This window comes from Triturus cristatus, chromosome 8 (genome assembly GCF_964204655.1).
Source record: "Triturus cristatus chromosome 8, aTriCri1.1, whole genome shotgun sequence".
Taxonomy (NCBI): Eukaryota; Metazoa; Chordata; class Amphibia; order Caudata; family Salamandridae; genus Triturus; species Triturus cristatus.
Window position 1 is genome coordinate 455750226 of NC_140591.1, and position 21442 is coordinate 455771667.

The 21442-nt window shown below is 42.3% G+C and overlaps 1 protein-coding gene across 1 annotated transcript in view; it reads left to right on the forward strand.

Moving 5' to 3' along the window:
• Nucleotides 1-21442, forward strand: part of RB1 (RB transcriptional corepressor 1) — a 1278597-nt gene that overhangs the window by 5467 nt on the left and 1251688 nt on the right. Inside the window, exon 2 of the mRNA XM_085621884.1 lies at nt 2304-2415. Coding sequence (XP_085478010.1) covers nt 2304-2415 — 112 coding nt within the window. The remainder of the gene's footprint in view (nt 1-2303; nt 2416-21442) is intronic.

Sequence of the window (21442 nt, forward strand, 5' to 3'; positions counted from 1 at the left end):
CATTAACCTAAATCCTATGATAACCCTTTTATTAGTGAAATGCTTAGTTCCCATTCAGTCGCTCCCCCCTCCAATAGTCTACCCTCTGAGCCTCCTGTTTTTGTTGTTGTTGTTTTTTGGACCCGCCTCGCATCCTCGCCTCAGGGCATGACTGCAAAGTTTATGGCTCACCATACTGTCGGGAGGCTCCAGTTGGTTCTGCACACCGGTGCAATGGACTGTTCCTTCATTAGCAAGCACAGCGATGCAGAGTCTTGTCCCTAAGGTGTTTCACTGGCTTTTTCTGCTCCTGCATAGTACTTCTGCCTCTAAAGTGATTGTGAACCTGTCATGGTAAACTTTATCTATCCACATCTAGGAATCTTGGCGATGAAAGCATCTATCCCCATCTAGGAATCTTGGCGATGAAAGCATATACTTTGTCAGAATGTTTCTACCTAGACAAACAGTAAACTGTCTTCTAAACAGAACTTTAGCTTGGCAGAGATTTGTAATCACAAACTTGCGATAAGAAACAGCCGATCTCCAAAATGAATGTTAAAAAAGTGTACCTGAAGGACACTTGATTGGTGTCGGGGAGTCCAGGGGTGTGGAATTTAATAAAATATCTACTTGTCCATGGGGCAGGTTGCTTCATATATCTACTTGTCCTGTAACAAAATCCACTTGTCCCTTTTGTGCCACGTAATGTGGTGACAAATTACGGCAGCAATCTCATTAAGCAAGAGTTCTGATAAAGCCTCTCTAATTATGCCAGGGCTTGTACCATAGTAGGGTTTGAATACTAGCAATTCCCTTATGTTGCTACGTTTTTGCAGGTCTACATACTGGGGCTGAAGGTAGTGGTAAGCAATAGTTCAAGGTTTTGAATGCCCTTTTGTGTCTGTGCAAACTTACTAACTTGCACGTTTTAAGGGTTTTCACCAACTCTTTTCTAATCTTTTCCCATACTGAAAAAGGTTGGAAATTTACTCCTGGCAGTGGCAGACGTAAAACTTCTTCAGGGTTGGGAAAAAAGTGGTTGGAGGAAAAGTTAAACTTGAAACATTCAGATTTTCACATGAGCAAATGTACATAAGCACATTTGCTCATGCTAAAATGCAGTTCACAAATATTTTCTAGGAGTACTATTTATTGGCCTATTTCTGTAAATTCTTGTGAATTCACGGAGACTGTATATAAGCACGTAATGCATGGATATATACCATGGATGCACTTTTGAGACTTTCTTTAATAATTGGGCCTCTAATTAGGCCTGAGGTTAACCATGACCTTTTGTGTTTTAGTAAAATTATCCTTCTTCTCCTTCTCCTCCTCTATTACAAGGAGCATATTGGCGCACACAGTAGTTTTGTTCAGTGCCTGGAACTGCTGTGGCAATGTGTGCTTTTTGAGACCAAAACAGTTTTTTGCTTTTGCCAATGCTTGTTAAAATGGTGAGGGCCCTGCAGCTCCCACACAGATAAGGTTTTACAAAAACCATGCCTAAACAAGTCACGCATTGACAAAACCAAGAGCCTGACCACCAATTTCAGACCTGCTGGCTTTGCCAATGCTTGTTTATTTTTGTTTCCCACAATTTAACTGGTTACACTGATTTTCCATTATGAATATTTTTGGGAAATACAAGCATACATCAACATGTTACTAAATGATGCTACAAATATATGGTACCTAAAATCTTACAGTAGTTTAGCAAAATATTTTTTTCCTACTTGCATTTTTTTGTGAACATTTTATTTTGAAAGCAAATAATCATCACTGTTGCTTTCAAGCTTCTGCAAATATTTGCATATAATCATAGAGCATTCTAGGAGCATTATACATAGCCTCATATTACTAAACTTTGAAAACGTGTATACATGTTTATACTGGAACCACCGTCAGTAGTGCAGGTAGAGCTGACAACATTTACTTTTAGTGCTCACCCTAATAATAAAGGCTTTGCATTAATGAACCATAAATACAAGTTTGAAAAGTGTTAACACATGGACACACATATTACCTTAACTGTAGACAATGCCCTTCCTTGATCCATAATGTGGTATTGTAAACTGGCAGCTAAAGGGTTTGTGCTGTAGGGGGTTGGGCCTACTTGTCCCAAGGACAAAATAGACATTAAAACTTGTTGCCCGTGACCCCAAACAAAATGTCCCGGGCGTCGGGCTATAGGAATTCCACATCCCTGGGGAGTTGATCTAAAATACTTTTACTGACTGTCTCATCTGGATGTATGTAAAGAGATTTATCTCGGAGAGACTATCATGTTAATGCTTGTTTTTTTACTTTTATAATTTTTGTAGGCAGTGGCTTGATGATGCTGACTTCACTTTGTTGTGTGAATCACTCAAAGTATCTGATACAGTCAGAGAGGGAGCCTGGAAAATATGGCAGAAATTCTTTGCAGATGGCTGCGTAAGTACTGATCTTTAAAGACCGGTTACATTATAGTGTTAAAACTATTCACAGTGTGCCAGATATTAGTAAAAAAATGTTACTCCTTGATGTTTGGTTGTAGTTTACTACGAGCCACATTTTCTTTGTTTATGGTTGGTATACTTCATCTGGTTTTTATTCCTCTTAAGATGTAATCCATCAATAAATTACTTTTCTTTTTGGAATGATGATCTGAAAGGGAACTACAGTTTTATTTGTGAGCTAGCAAAGCTTTTTTTTCCAGCTACATTTGTATTACATTTTTTGTGTTATTTCTAACATTTTTTGGCCCTACTTTTATTATTTTTTTCTTTAACGAGATTGATGCATTTGATCAGCGGAATATGTTTGAAGCCTCTGATCACAAGAGTACCTCCAGTTCACTAAGTTCCTGGTCCAATCTACATTGTGCCTTGATTTGTCTGTCTTGAACTGTTTAGCCATTAACAAACAAATGAAGGTTCTATTTAACCGCTACATAGCAATATATCTAGTCGGGCACTAGTTTGTTTTAATGACTTAACTGATCACTTGGGAAGTGGGAAATCTAGGCTCTAATCTGTTTCCCAATTTTATCATAATAATTTAATCCTTGGATTTTCACTTCCCACCTCTGCCTCATTGCCTATATCTGCTAATGTTAAGTATTTTGAGGCACATGAAACACCATAATTAATCCCTACGTATGTAAAAAATCAGGTTTGTTCTGTTCAGCGTACACATATTTGCGGTGATTGTCTGTAGTGTGATGCTGTTTAAACCTTGAAACATAAGATTCAAATTCCTCTCGAGTACGTTTAAATCTAGAATTTTTTAAATAATCTTGAGGAAGATGGAACACTGGCCAGGAGAGGATCTTGGATATTGCAATCCACTTATGACTGCCAGCCTTTTTTTTATTGATATATTTTATAGAACAGTTGAAAGGTGTTCATTCAGGTTGAAGAAACCACTTTCAAAGTGTGCAGTGGGAGGACTGCAGCTGGGATAGGCAGTGGAGTGGGGACGTAATAGAATCGACTGCAGGAGGAGAAAGAGCACTCAATTGAACATTATTCTCAAGTTTTTTGTCTGAATATGAAATATTCATGTTATTCTGTAAGTACTTCAGGTACAGGCAAGAACTACAGTGCCATACCAGAAAAACATTGTTTGGTCATTCACATTCTGTGAGTGGAATCTTTACTGCCTGAAGGGTGGCGTTAAATGACTTACGTTTCCTAGTGATGTAATTTTTTTTGATGATTCTGAGCTTGAGGTATCATTGGCTTTTGTTGTGAAGAGCTCAGTGGGTGATGCAAAATGTTGTAGAATTTATGAACACCTCTATAGGCTGCCAGTGCAGCTCTTTTAATTATCCAGTGGGGTAGAGTTGTGTGATTTTCAGTTTGAAAGAATTCCTATCAGCTGATACCCAGGACATGTGAGTGAGTTTGTGCGTTCCAGCCCAGAGACCGCTGCTTTTCGTCTACTTCCAGCCCTTAAAGTAGATTTGTTCTTGATGCACAGAAATCCTTTGTGAGGCAAACACTAACTTTTACATACCAGGTTAACATGCATGTTGGAAATGGCCCTTTTTGCAGGGTTATCCCCAAACGTTTTGCTTCTTCCTCCCTTGTTTTTCCTGACCTGTGGTTGTTGGCAATAGGACTCTGGGCACTTTACCACTGCTGATCAGTGCTAAAGTGCATATGCTCTCCCTGGTTAAATTATTACTGTGTAATGAAAGGTCTCAGATCTCCCCTGGACCAAGGTATGTACCGTCACTTTCCCAGGGAGAGAATATCAGTTCCAAACTTATGGAATATAACATATACACAGCACTTCCTAAGGTGGGCAAACTTTCAACACTCCCCCAAAGGCAAGGCAAGAAAACAATATATACACAGCCTTCTCTAGAGCGAAATATACTTTGCACATCACTTGCCAGGAGTAGAACAACTTCCTATAACACAATTACCTGCTAGAAGGGAATTCACCCATCCTTCTACAACCGAATACTTGGCCAAGAAGAGTCCACACCTCCTGCTACAAGGAAAAGACAAATTGGTATATCTGGGATATATTTATTCGTAAATAGCACCACACGGTAAGCCAAATGCACCTATCATAGCAGACTCTAACATATCAATAGTAAGATTGAAACACAATCAAGGCAAACATATATGTAGAAATATATATGTATAGATATAAGAATCAGAAAATAAGAAGGAAAGGAAAGAATCCGTAAAGAATCAAGAGACAGTTAGTAGCAGAGACACCTCACCTACTGCTTCATCATTTCACCCCACTTTGCTCAAGCGGAGTCCATTGCTTGAACCGGGTGAAAGCTCAGAGGTGACACCAGCCTCCACTCTTCTGTGACAACACGTCTGCTCCGTGGCGTGAACTTCCACCAGGCCAGTGTAGGCTCCCCTTTTTAATACAAATTCAAACACAACGAAGCTTCTAGCAAGGCTCGCCCTCTCGTTCTCATTAGAGCCCATACCAGCCTGCTCCAAGGCCACTGCATCGGTTGATCAGGCCTTTGCTATGGCTCCGAGACAGACCCAGGGGTGTGGAATTTTCCAAATAATCTACTTGTCCAAGGGACAAAATGCCACTGAGATCTACATGTCCTGTAAAATCCACTTGTCCCACCTACTCCCGTCCCACATCAAACATAAGGGCTCTGGCGGACAGAGAAACATTAATATATTTTTGTTTTATTAAAATCAGTAAACCATTAAATGCTGTGCAATAATAATGCTTAAGAAAAACTTGACAAGCAATATTATCCCTTTTATCCAAACATATAGAAATTGTAGAAATAAAACAATGAATGATCTTGCATGGCAGGAAGCTCTAAGACTCATATTAGCAATACTTCAACAGTTATGATAGATGTGGCCTTTTATGTCCGCACAAAACTCCTCTACAATTGCCAACCTCTCGTCTGTGGTGAAAAGTACCTTAAAATGTTGTACAATTGCCTCAATATCAGAGAGCCCATATTTATAGAGTTCCTCTCTACTTTCTGGCCACAGTGTATAATCAAATGCCTGAAAACCTTGAACCGGCATGCAATTAAAATTTTCAAACCTCTTATAAATATACTTAAGGAAATAAGGGGCAAAAAGATAGGAAAGAAAAAATATATAAAGAATGAAGGAGGTAATTAAGAAAGAAAAGAAAGGAAAGACAAAAGGGAAGAAAAACAGGAAAGGCAGAAAAGAAAGAAGGAAAAATGAAGGAGGCAAAACGGAAAGAAAGAAAATGAAAGGAAAGAGTGTATAGGAACCAGATTACAACCCATATGTATTTTTTTTAAACTGCTGCAAATTAAACACTATAAAATGTGTTTTTCTCCCTGAGCAAAGTTTATCAAAGAACCATTGAAGAGAGTCCACAGGAATGCCATGAAATAGCAGTAGTCGACTCAGCTGGTATTCTGAACGCAGCATGCATTTGAAAGTGCTTCCATTCTTATGACTAGGGCTCCCGGTTTTATGGTATTTATTTTTTTGACATTTCTGTCTATATTTATCCATATTTATTATGAGTTTTGTGAAAAAAACAAAGCTGAAACTGGTATATTTCCACATTTATTTAACCAATAAATATGCATTCATGCTTGAATGCCTTCCAGGCTTCATTGATATGAACACATGCAGAAGATAAATCAATACACTTATGTGAAAATATGCACATTTCAGTATCAGCCTTGTGCATATCTAGTGCTATTTAAGCCTCTTTACTAAAGTCCCTTTTTTTAACCCCCTGACCTATCAATCCACGCAGTTATTGGCCTGGCAATCATGAAAAAGTGTATTTAGAATCACTCAAAAAGCACCCAATTTCCGTTTTTATCCACATTTAAAAATAAATACAGATAAGAAAATAAATGGTTTTCTGTCTGTATTTACCTGTAAAAATCAGTAAAAACGAAAAACAGGGAGCCTTAATTATGAAGAAAAAGTTAGTTTTGGTGAAAATAAAATATTTGCCTAAGATCACACAATTTAAGCATGGAAGCTATGTTTTTAATTTATCAAGCCAGGTTCTCTTTCACAAAGAGTATCTAAATAGTTCCGGACTGTCAAGAATTCTGCAACATCACAAATAGCAGATAACTACTGTAAATAAACTCTGCACTCAAGAAGGATGTTGCACAATGTCACAACTAATTGCAACCAGTACGTACTTAACTCACTGCTTAAAAAAAAATCATGATCACTAATAATGAACATCGGTCGCCAACAAGCCACTACCTATCCAAAATACTGGACTATCCCAGAGCATGCAGACATATTACAAATAACGGACAGTCATCAAAACATATATCCACTTGCTTCAAGTAAGACTATAGAGATACAAATAACCAAAAGAATTCTGGACTTTGATTAAATAATGTAACATGAACGTGCATTTGCAGAGCTATTTGAGGAAGAACTGACGTGCATTGCAGAGCTATTCATAGAGGCCCAGCCCCCCTGTTTCACACAAGCACAGTCAGTCAGACTGATCTAGTTGTGTTCATTGTCGGAGCTCTGCATATCTATTTGTATAAACTAGCACATACCAAATGAACACACCACCAGAATTGAACTCCTGCCAAGTGAAATCAGCATTTTCTCTTCTTCTTTAATGGTAGTACCCTTCATATCTTTCTCACCACCTCCCGATTTAACTTGTTTCTAATATTCTAGCCCAAGTTATTTTAAGACATGACTACTTTTGCATATGACCTTGAGACTCACTGAGAGTGCATTTCTAATAAAATAATGACTTTTTTTGCAGTTTAATAGCGCGAGCGCTTCAGATGAGCGCCAGTTACATTACTACAAGGACACGTTCATTTATTTCTAAAGTGTAGCACTATTGGCAGCTGCACGAGAAATATCAAATGATATGTGAACTTATGCAGAGCCTGCAGAGGGGACATTATTCTGGCAGACGCCAATAAAATATTGAGGCGATCATTGTAGTCTTCAGAGAGAAAAACAAAGTTGCTGCTAGAGGTACATCAGGTGCCTCCCTGTGACTCGCCTTAGGCATTCTCTGCTACACTTGGAGCACGGCGCGGCTGATGTGTGGCTCACTGTGACAGTTGCTCCCCTTATACACACAGTTAGGCAGTGCCCTTCCGTACCACATAAGCACACGCCTGCAGTTCACTTTATGCCAATGTAGATCATGCTCAATCTCACTGCATGCGCTTTCCTTTCCTCGCGCCTCCACCTTCACTTTCTCCTTCTGAAGTTTTTAATCTACTACTGTATGTGTGCCTCTTCCTTCTCCCCAGTGCAGCGCTGCCTCACTTTATCACGCCAGAACATTAAGCTGATTAATTGCCCAGCCAAAACACAAGCACCCTAGATGCCTCCTTCGTGGTGTAATTCGAGAGCCTTTCGTGACCTTTTGCGATGGCGGGAGCGTTCTTCAGCAGAAATACTGACTTCTAATGTGACTCATAATCCCGGTCACAAAGAGCTTTACACCTTCAGCATCAGAACAGTGAGGCGGCTACTTTCGCTTTCCAAAATGAAATGTATTTTTAACCCCCGCTTTCAGATGAGTTCGAAGTCCTGGCACCGATGTGGTGCAACTTTATATGTGCAGTGCTCATGCTACCGGCAATTAACTTTCAAGGGAACAGTTAAGCGTCCTTTTACAATTATGAGAGATAAACTGCAGCGACGACACTGAGGCGCCGCTGCAGTTTAAAACAAATACGCACAACGGCCTAAATTAATCCAGAAAAATAGGCACTGGCCAATTGAGCATTTTCTCACACTAATGGGAAAGATATCGCTCATTTGTGAGAGAAATTGCCCAATCAGTGTCAGACGTCTGGTATGAAAGGGAGTTTTAATCCACTGTGCATACCAATAGAAACGTGCGCAGTCGGCAAGAGCAGCGATGAGAGCCCCTGCTTTCTGCAGCCACAATGACGCTGCATTAGCGACGGTCCTCAGCAGGCAGACATTAAAGTTCTATTCCAATATCTCAGTGCAATCTGTATGCAAGCAGGGAAAAATAACACTCTAGCAGTGCTTTAATTTTACCTCTAATGTAATTGCCTTGCTCGCGGCTGTCCCGAAGTTCAACTGCTTGCTGAGACTGGGTGACGTTTCACTCCCCAGCCAATCACTGGCTAGAGCCCAGTTAAGTCATGGGCTGCTAGCCAATCAGAGGGCTCCAAAGGCTCCAAAGGCGCTCGGCAAGCTTTTATGATTGGCTGTGAGCCCTAGAGTGCTCACAGCCTATTTTATTTACGTGATTTAATGTCTACTTGTCCGTCGGACAAAATAGACATTAAATCTTCTTGCCCCTCAATAAAAACAACATGGTTCGGGCGTCGGGCGATAGGATTCCCCCACCCCTGCAGACCACGTACATTCCTCTGATAAGAACCAGTTCTCTCTAGTCAGTAAAGTGAGAAAAACAGGAGAAGAGCAAAACATGCCCTCCCCACCTCTGCAGCTTCGTGCAGGCACAGAAAATAGCTCTAGTCATGAAAATGGAGTTAGTTAAGCCATGCACACAAAGGCCCAAAGCAAAATGGAATCAGAAAAGCAAGGATGACATGAAACCATGTCAAAGGCAATAGTCAGCACTGCCATAAAGCAAGGTAAAGTCAGAAATCAGAATGACATGAAGCCATGTCAAAGGCAATAGTTCAAAACATAATTAACATAACCCAAATAACACTATAGACTTTATCCCTCAGTATACAACATTGAGCACATGTGTGCACCATCACCCACAACACTGCACCTCGACATCCCACACCTTCTATTCTTGGCAAGACTATTCTACTAAAAGACAGCAGGATTACAGGACAAAAGAGAGGCAGGCATATGCATAACCATCCTACATTAAGGCTAGGGTAACATAACACACTTAAGTCAGTACAAAATGGTGGTGGTTGGGGGTCATCATAGGGTGTCAGACCACAAAAGTGGCTCATTCACTACATACTGTGATTGGTTATCCATGATTGGCATATTTGTTTTACCTGTAAAGTCCCTAGTAAAGGGCACTGGGTGTGCCAGGGCTGGTAATTCAAACGCTACTAGTGGGCCTGCAGCACTGATTGTGCCACCCACCTGAGTAGCCCTAGAATGGTGTCTCAGGCCTGCCACCGCAGGTCTGTGAAGTGCTATGTTGTCCTGGCCAGTGTACACACTGGCCAGGCCTGGCCCTTCCCTTTTCTTACACATTGGACACCCCTATGGTAGGCCCAAGGTACCCCCCTGAGCAGGGTGCAGTATATGTGAAAGGTAGGACATGTACTAGTGTGGCAACTTGTCCTGATAGTGAAATACTGCCAAATTCGTTTTTCTCTATTCAACGGCCATCTTGCCCATAGGATAGAATGGGGAAGGCTGTGTCCCATGTGTACCTGCACATGTCCCCATAGGAGCAAGATGGGAAGCTGAAGTCTGGTATCCCTGAATTCAGAATTTGATAATGCATCTTTTAGGAGAGATGGTTTTTAAATTCCGTGTTTGAAAATAGCACTTTTAGAAAGTGGCTATTTTCCTGTTCAACCTTTCTGTGTGCCTCTGCCTGTTTGTGTATAGACTGTCTGGTTTGTGAGTGACGGGCTGGGGGTGGCTGCAGGAGGCTGGGTGAGTCAGCACTAGGCTGAATAGGCCCATCTACATGTAGAGTGGTGGGGATGAGTAGCACCTGGGTCTGAATAGGGCTGTGCCTGCTTCCCACAATGCTGGCTCCACCTCCTGTGGTGCGTCTGATGGCCCTGGCCCACACTCACAAAGGAAGAGGACACTCCCTGGCAAAGGGCACCTAGAACTGGTTTGGACCGGATCCTGGACCCCTCACACATGTAAGAACAAAGACCTTTGGGGTATAAAAGTAAGAGCTGAAACCCCAGTACAATTGGACTACTTCTGCAATCAAGAGGAATCTCTGCCCAAGAAGATCAGCTAAAGAGACTGAGGAAGACTGCCCTTGCTGTGTGTTCTAGGGCTGACCTGCAGGTGGCTGTATCCACTGAAGGAGAGAAAAGGGGACTTTGCTGTGTGCTGTGCTCCCCCCACCTGCTTGAGGAGAAGACTTTGCTGTGTCTTAAGAGCCTCCAAGGGCCTGAGAAGAGCTGGCCTCCTGTTGGGAACGCAGGGATACTAAGGTTCCCAAGGAAACATTCTACAAGTAGCTGTGTGTGTGTCTCTGCGCACAGTCTGGACTCTCTGTGAAGTTTGCCTGAAGTTTGCCTGTCCGTGTGATCCTGGGGGCTCGGTGTGCGATCGGCACACAGCGGGGCTGGTTGAGGTCTGCTGCGTCTTTATCTGGTTATTCCGGCGCTCAAGAGTGCGTGCCTGTGTACTACCCGAGGCCGCCAATAAAGGGTCCGAAATCACCGCCGCTGGTCTGGTACGACTAACAGGCAAAGTGTTGTGCCCAGAGAAATCACCGCCGCACCTCGAGCTGAGCGCCCTAGGCCGGGTTCGTCAAGGAGAAAAGCACCACAAGAACGCTTCACCGCTGCTGGCCCAGAGTCCGCTGACATAATCGCCGTGCCGCGCTGAGATTGGTCTTAGCCTTCAGGGATTCCCGCCACGTCATTGCTGGGTCGCGCTGAGATTGGTCCCAGCCTCAAGGGCTCCCCCACGCTCGTCAACGGAAGCAGAGCTGAGCCTGAGGCACGCGTGACAACCACGGGGCTGATTTAAATCTGTTGCCGGCTGCATCTCTTAGTAGTGGGTGATTTCTAGAGCCAGCATGTCCAGCACTACGGCTGGGACAATTGATAAGATCGTATCCTTGGTGATTCCAGAGCTCGCGCTCTCTGAGGGAAAAGTAAACCGCAGTGGGGGCATTCTTGAGAACATCACATCGCTTAACAGAGCGGGGGCATTGCTGATCGGGCGACAACTTCCTTCCCCACTGAAGTGTGAACTGTGTAAGCTCAAAGGTTACAAAGGTTAACTGTGTTATAAGGGTGTACTGTGAGCCCAAAGTTACAAAGGAACATTACTGAAGTGAGCGTTTGCTAGAAACATAACAATGAACCATTTTTAAGGACAGAGGAACTTTTATTTATATGTATGTGTATTTTTGCTGGCGCTTTGAACTGAGCTAAACTTTATAAAAAGTGATTATATTTCTTACAATAACTGGTGTGGTATCCATTTGTGGTGTTTCACAGTGTTATTGTGGGTGTTGGTGCAAATACTTTACACATTGCCTTGGAGATAAGCCTGTCTGCTCGTGCCAAGCTACCAGGGGGTGAGCAGGGGTTATCAACAGAGTGTGTTCCCCCCCCTTACCCTGACTAGAGTTGTGGTTTCTGCCTGGCTTTGGCGCAAACCTCAGTCAACAAATTCAATTTCTAACAATGCATAAATAGGTTTGAGAATCAGGCCCATAACCCTTTGACTCTACATGACTTTGCAGAGTACATCTACTTGTAAAAAAGTAAAACTGTTATTGATCAAGGGCTTGTTGTAGGTTTACAGTTGTGACAAACTAAGGTGCAGTGAAATTAAGTGATTTGCCCAAGAGTTACACACTATGGTCAAATGGAGAACGTCATACTGTAAACAGTCTAATTGATCCTCAGTTGGCAACCCAGTCTTTGGATTGCAAATATAATCTGAGTTTATTTGTGGTAATATTTTGTGAAATTGACTGATTACTCTAAAATAAAATTGCCCATGAAATTAAGAATATTGATATATCCTGATCCCTGTTGTAATCGGATCTCCAGGAAATTGATAGTGTATTCAGAACCTTACTGTGATTAAACCGATTGGCTACATGGAGCCATCCACAAATTGAGTCTGTGATTCAAAGATTTGCCATCTGTAGAATCCTGGTTTGTTCAGAGTTTAGTATAATTAGAAATGTGGCATGATCTGAGCCTTGCTAGAATCCAACATACTGACTTAAAAAGATCCTGAATTATTAGGGCTCTGATACAATGAGAACGCTGCTATCCAAATAGGACAAGTGAATACAAGACAAGTAGATTTCTGAAGCATCCCGTTGCCCAGCTAGATAGTTTATAAAATTCCCCACACATGCAGTGTCTACCCTATTTCTGTTACAAGGAATGCTGAATTATAAAAGCTTGATGGCTAAAAGGAATGACTCTGCAGTGGCATGAATGGTGCCTTTTAATTGAATTGACTAGATTTCAAATAAATTGCACTAGAACCCCTTCTTTTACAATACTATTATTAATTCTACACTGAGTTTTGAAACTGTGTGCTGAAATGATTTATTGTATTAGTACATTGCATGTACAGCGAAAAATGAAAATGCAAAAGAAAAGAGGACCCAAAGGTTCATCTGATCACATTATCAGAAGCTAATTTTCTTGGAAATATAACAGAATCTGAGACTTAAGCCTGGATATTCCAGTCTAGTATTCATACATGTTTGTTTTTAGGTCTCGCCTAGCGTTGCTGTGCACATGCGTAGCTCGCGCGCTGAGATTTAATGCTGATGAGTAGTTTCTGTAAAGGGCTTGAAGCCCCGCCCCTTATTCCCATTGGCTCGCGTCACTGTTTATGTTAAACGGTGCTCCGCCATTGGGAACAAGCTTTCCAGGGTGCCTCCTTTTCCCTTTTTTGACCGGCCCACCCGGACTGGCTCACCTGCATTACGGCTGTCGTGACGAAGTTTCTTATCAGAAGCTTCTTCACGCTGCCTTGCACGCGTTAGTCCGGCTCTTTGAATGGGCCGGACAAAAAAGCAGACAGGGCGGCGCGTGTTTATTTTTGCATCTCGCTTTCACTTTTGAAAGGGCGATGCAAAAATAAACAGCGGATGCCTGCGTGTCTGGCTCGTGCTTATATATAAACAGCAGTGAAATCCGAGACTTTTAATTCCAGGGGCTTCCAGTCTCTCTGTGAAATGTCTCTGGTGTTTATCTTGTCTAAAATATATCTCAACAAAAAGAGATAGAGGGATAACTAAGACACTCTTATACCCCCTAATAAGGCTAAGTCAAAACAGAAGAGTGTGGAACAAACACAATTGGTGAATTGAAAGTAGGAAAAAGAAAGTAAAAGTGAAATCACTCTTATGAATAAAAAGAACCCTCACTCACCAACCTAGTTGGTGACATGCTTCATCATTGGGTTCCCACCAGAGAGGCCGAGTGCCTCCCTGGTGTGCTACAACGCCTGGTTACAGCGGAGCAGGTTTTGATATCATCCAAGTGTGATGAAAAGGAAAAGTGATTTAAAAACGTGCTCGGTTTAAACCCAAAAAACTTTATTCACGGTAATCCGGGCACTTCTAAAATGGTGGTTGGATGTCAGAGTAGTCTAGCCCGATTTATCCAGACTCATCCATGGTCAACATGTTTCTCCCTCGTTTCGCTACTTTAGCAGAATGCTGTTCTCTCCAGCATGTACTGGATTGAAGCTGCCACACGGATGGCAGGGTGGCACGATTTGTTTCCAGACCTCTCTGTTTGAGAAGTTGTAGCCATGTTGTGTGTTTTTTGGAAGTTCGGCACTTGACTGGAAACTTGCAGGGCAGTGATGGCGTGCCCTCCTCTCTGAGCAGAGTACTGCTTGTCCGAGAGCAGAGAACAAGCAATATTAGCTGAGTAAACACAGCCCGTCTCTGAGCAGGCATGGCACGGTGCCCACGGCATGCAGCAGGAAGGCGCACTCCACCCCTCCCCGTCCATAAAGTGGCGTTAAAGTGTGGGCTGCCACTTGTTGAGACCGCCGTGGGCCCGGTAAAAGGAGCGCTCTGCCACGGCCCTCTCCCCACTGGATGTGCTTTCCACTTAACGCCCTTGGAGGACTGCAGGATGCAAAATATGACGACGCTTTGCCTGAATTTGGAGTAATTTGAGGTCAATTTGTTGCACCTCGGAGTTGGTGAATGCTTACTGCAGGGTGATTATGGTAGGGGAAGGGAGGGGGGCGGCGTTGGGGGTGTAGGGGGGTACACACCCGCTACTTGTTTTGTACAAAATTGTGATTTATATATAAAAAGTGTTTTAACTTATCCAAGGTCCAAATGCTATTCAACGCTGTTTATTAAACTCGTGGTGACATGTTTTTTAAACAAAGTAATCCATTACAATTACAATTGCTCATGTGTTGTCTGATCTTATGTTTAATTTCACACCAACATTGCCTTGTTTTGGGGAGAGTATAAGAATTGGCTCTCAGCAGCTCTTGTTTTTCATCGGCAATTTATTGCAAATCTTTATTAATAATGTAAATTGATCTGTTCTGTGGCTTCTCCAGTGATAAGCTCTTTGCACTTTTGGTACCCCGTGTGTCCAAAGGTAGGAGCTCCTAGTCTGTGCTCATCGAATCATAAGGGTTTAATCAGAAAAATCATGTCCCTGCCCACCCAACATTTGAAGGGTAGGGTGGTGGAGCGCCAGGAGGTCTTTAAATTGGTGGTGAGCGCTATATAAAAGTCCTCCCCACTTGTTTTAATTGTACAAACAGTGCTAGTTTTTCCTGAAGTTTGACCTGGAATAGATGTGTTGATTCTAAAGGGCTGTACAAGAAAATGATGAAAAGACGTGAAAAATGATTGCTGAAATGTATTATTGTGGAATTTGCAAAGATAGGGTGGATCGGGGCCTTCAAACTGAAAGAGAGACCTTCTTTCCAGTAGGTTTGCTAGGGGTGTTCAGAGTAACTGGTGTATGCGCTTCGGTGGCCTTGCCGTTACTGGGATGCAGCACGTGTTGCGGATCTGGAACAGCGTTTGGATCTGCTCAGTAAAATTCTGCTGTGATTGGGCATTTTATAACCTGTTCCTTAAAATAAATGTGCCTGCCCAATAGGCGTTTTGTCGGAGATTTTTAGTTCAAGATCACCAAAGGATGCTAGGCTGGCAAGGCGTTGCTAGAATCCACTCAGAATGGACCTGCCCTTTGCCAACGTCTGCCTGATTGCGTATTTTGCTCCAATTTGTCCCTATGAGCTGAACAAACCACAACTCCCATAATGCTTTTGCTGATGAAGTGAAAGCCCAAGGCTGGAGAAATGGTGCAGCTACCATCTGATGCTGAATTGTCACATTGTGCCTGGTTGACCTTTGATGTCAGTTAAACAATGTCATGCTCTGTGTGCTGTGTCGATTAGACAACTACATCAAAATGTGCAGGCTTGGACAGTATGAGTAAATCGGGGGGGAGTGGGGCACCCTCACAAAGAAACTGATGCACTCGGAAGGGGTGCCCTACAACTAGAATTAAACAAGTGAGCCAATGAGAAGCATCCATTTCTACACAGGGTGCCTCCCATCTCCTTCACTCTGTGGTGCAGTTTCATCTTCTGTAGATGGAACCTGGTCTATAACACCCTGATATGGGGGGCAGCTCTGATATATAGTGGACGCAGCGAAGAATGTTCAGACAGGAGGCCTGGGACAAGTTCTTGTTTTTTTGCATTTAGATGTCACTATTTTCATCCGTGTGTGAATAACCTACAAAACTTGGCACTGTTTGGGGTCTGCATTATATGCTTAAATCACCTTTAAACTTCTAAGTTGCTTCTCACAATGAGGCGTATTTATCAGCACACTGGACCGCCATCATTTTAGGTCAGACTCTATTACTGAAATCTATTGATTTTTCTACTGTGAATCAAATTTTTACCAACTCTAACTTCTTCTCTTGTTAATATCAGTTTATTTAGTGGTAGTGAGGAAGGAGTTTGTCAATGTAGAGAAAAGACAAAAAACAAGTGGGGGTTGAATGAGTTGGATTGTATAGTAGCCAGCCTATAATTCACAACTTTTATTTCACAGAGAGATATCAAACATTACATTAACAAAAAATTAAACACACGTCTCAGCAGTGATTGAGTGTCGACATGTTTCTGCACATCACTGTGAGGTTATCATGAGCTTTCATGAAGACCTCATAATAATTTCATCTCCTTCGTGGGAATTATACAGGAGGGCGGTTCATTACATTTGGTTCAGATACGCTCTTCTAAAAGAGTGTGTTGTACATTATCAAAATTACCCTAAATAAAAGGTGAGTAGAGTTAGTTTTGCCAAACTCGTGAGTCGGGCATGAAACTAATTTCAATTTGGTTACTTATTTTGAGTGGCCATTTATCTTCTGGAAGTTGAGAAATTAGTATGTTTTGTGTCAATCTACTGTTGTGTCAATCTGCTGACCATGTGTGATGCCATTACTAGAGGTATTTTATCAGAGACTTACTGGTATTGGCTGTACACCCACAGCCGCGTCACATGATGCTAGTCACACATTTCTCTAAAGCCCACAATACTCCACCAACTGAAGCTACTGGATTTGTGTAAGAGGCCTAGAACTGATCGCCCTTCACAACTTGAGGCCGGGTAAGGACTGCCGGTCCTACATAAAATTCTATTTTTCTCCTCTTGCTCTTGACACACACACTCTACTTTATACCCAACCTAACCACTACTGTGCCTTTGGTCCACACCCGCTCCTTTGTCCATATCCACCCCTTGTATCTCTGACCACCGCGTGGCCTTTTGTTCTCCTCGCGCTGTTCTCTTCTGACTCTAATACGTTGAAAAACATCAATTATTGTTTCCCCCTTTAGTTGAACATGAAAGCTCCCGACCCTCGTATCCGCCTCCCCTGAAGTGCTGCGTTGTGGGTCAAAGCTATGATTGACAGGTTTCACGCCCAACCCCGACCCACTCTGATTTCTGCTTCTGAGGACGTGGATTTCCAAAAAGCTGAGTTGATAAATAAATAATGTTCTGCCTGCGCTGCAGAGGTGGTCAGAGCTTCACAGGCCAGTGGGCAGTTTCCCTTACATTCTGCATCCAGCAGCCTGTCAGAAGCAACCTCGGTTTTCAGGAACATGTGCAAGGAAAACATAATATGGGTTTTTGACCGACTTGTTTATAATAAGACTTTGATGTGGATGCCACCTGCTAACTAGTAAAAGACACACAATTGATGGACGGAACGCAGAACAAATCAATTCATTCACCCCCAGTCAAGAGATCAGGGTTAAATCCATCATTCTTTTGATCACCATGCCACCCCAGTTTAAACCTGCTTACTAGTGGCATGGCATCTATTAAGGAGGATTAATAATTTTTTGTTGACATAATAAGAGCAATAGAAAATAAACCCTTTTGCCTTATGTGTTAACCTAGACTACCTCTTAGTGTATCACCCAGACCAAAGGGTGGACACAAGTATTAATTGTTATGGGTATTGGCAACGTTAGTTGTTTTGTGTAATTGTTGTATATATCTTCTTCACATGTTATTTTGTTTGTAATCATATGTTGTTGATTGACTAGGTGTGAAGCGGTGGCGCTGATTTCAGCGACTGCCCCCTGGGCACAACGTCCTTACTCGCGAAACAGTGAGTTATTTTTCATAAACAATATATTCATCCAATACTCAAGTTTAGGATTCTCATGTAGAATTTTATTCATTCACTCCAGATATCCTTTGTTTGGAATGTAATCCATCAGGATGGAATTATTCCATCATCCACATGTTCACAACATCCCTATGCATTAGGGGAATTATTGTTGAAAAGAGGTGAGGTGCTCGCAGCCGATCAGCGTAGCTCTTTGCGAGCACCTCACCTCTTTTCAACAATAATTTCCCCTGATGAAGGACGCCTAGCCCGAAATGCATAGGGATATTGTGAACATGTGGATGATGGAATAATTCCATCTAGAGCTTCCTCATAGACCGCCAACAGTCTGGGTGCCAACTCCTCCACAAACGTCTTAGCCAAAGCGGTAAGCTTTTAATAACCTGGGCTACTTCTTCCACCTTGATAGGGAGGTCCATATATTCTTTATGTCTATTATTGAACCAGAATAGTGCAATGGAGTCTAATAATGCCTGCATACCATCTGGGCTTGTCTGTTGGGTGGCAGTGTTGAGGTTAGAATAAAATGTCGAGAATTCATTCAGAATCTCCGTTTGTCCCCTAAGGGCGTCTCCGCTAGTGGTACTAAGTTCGTCTATGAACATGGTGGACCTAGATGGGCGAATCATACCAGCCAATGTTCGGCCTGGCCTGTCACCTCGCCTCTGCATATTTGCCCAGGAATTTGACCTCACGTTGAGATTCTTCAGCAAATTCCAATAGTTTGGCTTTTAGGAGCGCAGCAGAACCCGGTTCAGTTGTGGAATAAAACTGTTTCTCAAGGTCTTTTATCTGAGCTTCCAGGGAAGCAATGCTACCCCTAATAGCTTTCATACACCAGCTTGTCTAGCAATACACTGACCTCTAATTACAACTTTAAAGGCCTCCCACAATGAGGCTTCAGTGTCCACCGATCTAACATTAAGAGTGAAGTATTCGGTAATGTCAGAGGATTTCTTCCTTGAAAGCCTCGTCTCGCAGCGCATGAGGGGGCAATCGCCAAGTGAAGGCGCGGGGGCGCACCTGGGATACTTAGCCTAAGCAAACATGGGGCATGGTCTGATAGAGAGCACGACAAGTGCGAGACCTCCGAGGTTCAGGTAGCAATATCTCGTGAGACTAACCAGTAGTCTAACCGAGACCAAGCATTGTGGTGGCTAGAAATACACGTCCCCTCTCTGAATATGGGATGATGGTTCCGCCACACATCTAGCAACTCACCATCAGATATAACGGCTTGCAGTGTGGCACTTGCCTGTGGGTGCAGGGAGCGAGACGTACCTTGTCTGTCCAAATTATCATCTAATATGGCATTGAAATCACCACCCCACAACACCGTATTACAACCAGTTGTTCTGATCCTAGACCAGATATTACGAAAGAACTCCGGAGAATCCACATTTAGGCCATACCCTGCTATTTAGACTAAGGGTACTCCACCCAGTTTACCATGTAGTAGAATAAACCTCCCCTCTGGATCAACAAATGTAGTGTCTTCCCGCCAGTCCACCCCCTTCTTAATCAACACCGCCACACCCTGAGCATAGTTGGAATAAATAGATGAATACACTGTGCACCACCTGTTGTGTCTCAATCGCTGTGATGGTTTGACATTTAAATGTGTTTCCTGCAGGAGACATATGTCAATATTGTGCCGGGATAGATAAGCATGTACCAGCCAGGCTTTCCTATTATCGTTTAACTCCCTGATATTCCATGTAAGAAAGTTTAGTGTGTTTAGTGTGTGGTGTGGCACAAAGTATTCACATAAACATTACGGATCAGAATAACGTGTCTAAATCTCGCAGCAGTCTCAGACTCCAATCCACTCTGTATACACATGCTGGCTAAAAACAGTGAAACATCCCCTACTCCCCCCCTCCGATTTACTCATACTGTCCAAGCCTGCACATTTTGATGTAGTTGTCTAATCGACACAGCACACAGAGCATGACCTTGTTTATCTGACATCAAAGGTCAACCAGGCATAATGTGACAATTCAGCATCAGATGGTAGCTGCACCATTTCTCCAGCCTTGGGCTTTCACTTCATCAGCAAAAGCATTATGGGAGTTGTGGTTTGTTCAGCTCATAGGGACAAATTGGAGCAAAATACGCAATCAAGCAGACGTTGGCAAAGGGCAGGTCCATTCTGAGTGGATTCTAGCAACGCCTTGCCAGCCTAGCCTCCTTTGGTGATCTTGAACTAAAAATCTCCGACAAAACGCCTATTGGGCAGGCACATTTTTTTTTTTTAAGGAACAGGTTATAAAATGCCCAATCACAGCAGAATTTTACTGAGCATATCCAAACGCTGTTCCAGATCCGCAACACGTGCTGCATCCCAGTAACAGCAAGGCCACCGAAGCTCATACACCAGTTACTCTGAACACCCCTAGCAGACCTACTGGAAAGAAGTTCTCTCTGAGTTTGAAGGCCCCGATCCACCCTATCTTTGCAAATTCCACAATAATACATTTCAGCAATCATTTTTCACGTCTTTTCATCATTTTCTTGTACAGCCCTTTAGAATCAACACATCTATTCCATGTCAAACTTCAGGAAAAACTAGCACTGTTTGTACAATTAAAACAAGTGGGGAGGACTTTTATATAGCGCTCACCACCAATTTAAAGACCTCCTGGCGCTCCACCCCCCCAATCACGTTGCAGCATACCCACCCCAGTTCTTCTTCTTCTTTTTTTTTTTTTTTTTTTTTTTTAATTTATTGTTCTTCGACACAAAATACAAGAAGATAAGTAACAAAAATAAAAATTGCAACCATCATGTACACATATATAAATCGAATAGTCCTTACAAATTGATCCTTTGCAACGGTTCATACAAAAAGAAAATATAACTTTTTATAAACATGCAATCCCAGAGAACAAAGAAAAAATGGAAAACATAAAACAGATTAACTAATCCTGGCAGGCTCAGAGGGGGAGAACGAACAAACAATCATTTCTAAAGGAAAGTGCAGTGAAAATTCCCAATAATAATTAATTAATCAATTGGTGCCCAAATTTGCAAACCTCTTTCTCTTTTCCTACGTCCCTTTAGTTTATAGATAGACGACTCTAGATTATATACCGCAAATAAACGTGCCCTCCAATTCGAAAAAGTCGGGGAATCCGTACTAATCCACTGGGATGTGATACACAGACGGGCAATGGCCATAGATATAAATAACAATTCTATATCTTATCTTGCCCATCCATTTATTAGATTTTGACTAGTCCCCAAAATAAGGAGAGCTGGATTGATTCGGACTGGAGTCCGAAAAATTGCGGATAAAAAGGTTTTGATGTCATAGATAAATTCTTTTAATTTTGGGCATGTGAAAAACATGTGGACAGCATCTGCTCCAAATAAATTACACCTACTGCAACTTGCGCCCCTAGTGCCGCCCCATTTTGATATTTTCGCTGGAGTGTAGTATAAATCAAATATGGACATAAAATGTTGACCCCTTATACTACCCATGATCAATATCTGATTTCCTAAAGATATGGAATCTTCAATATCAATTCCATCCTCCCCCAGCAATTTAGCCAATTTACCTGTAAGGGACAGTAAGTCATCTGGAAAAGACTCAAGCAAATTCATATTTAATTTCCCCAAGCGTTCCTTTTTCTGAATCCGTTCAACCAAAGGGATTTT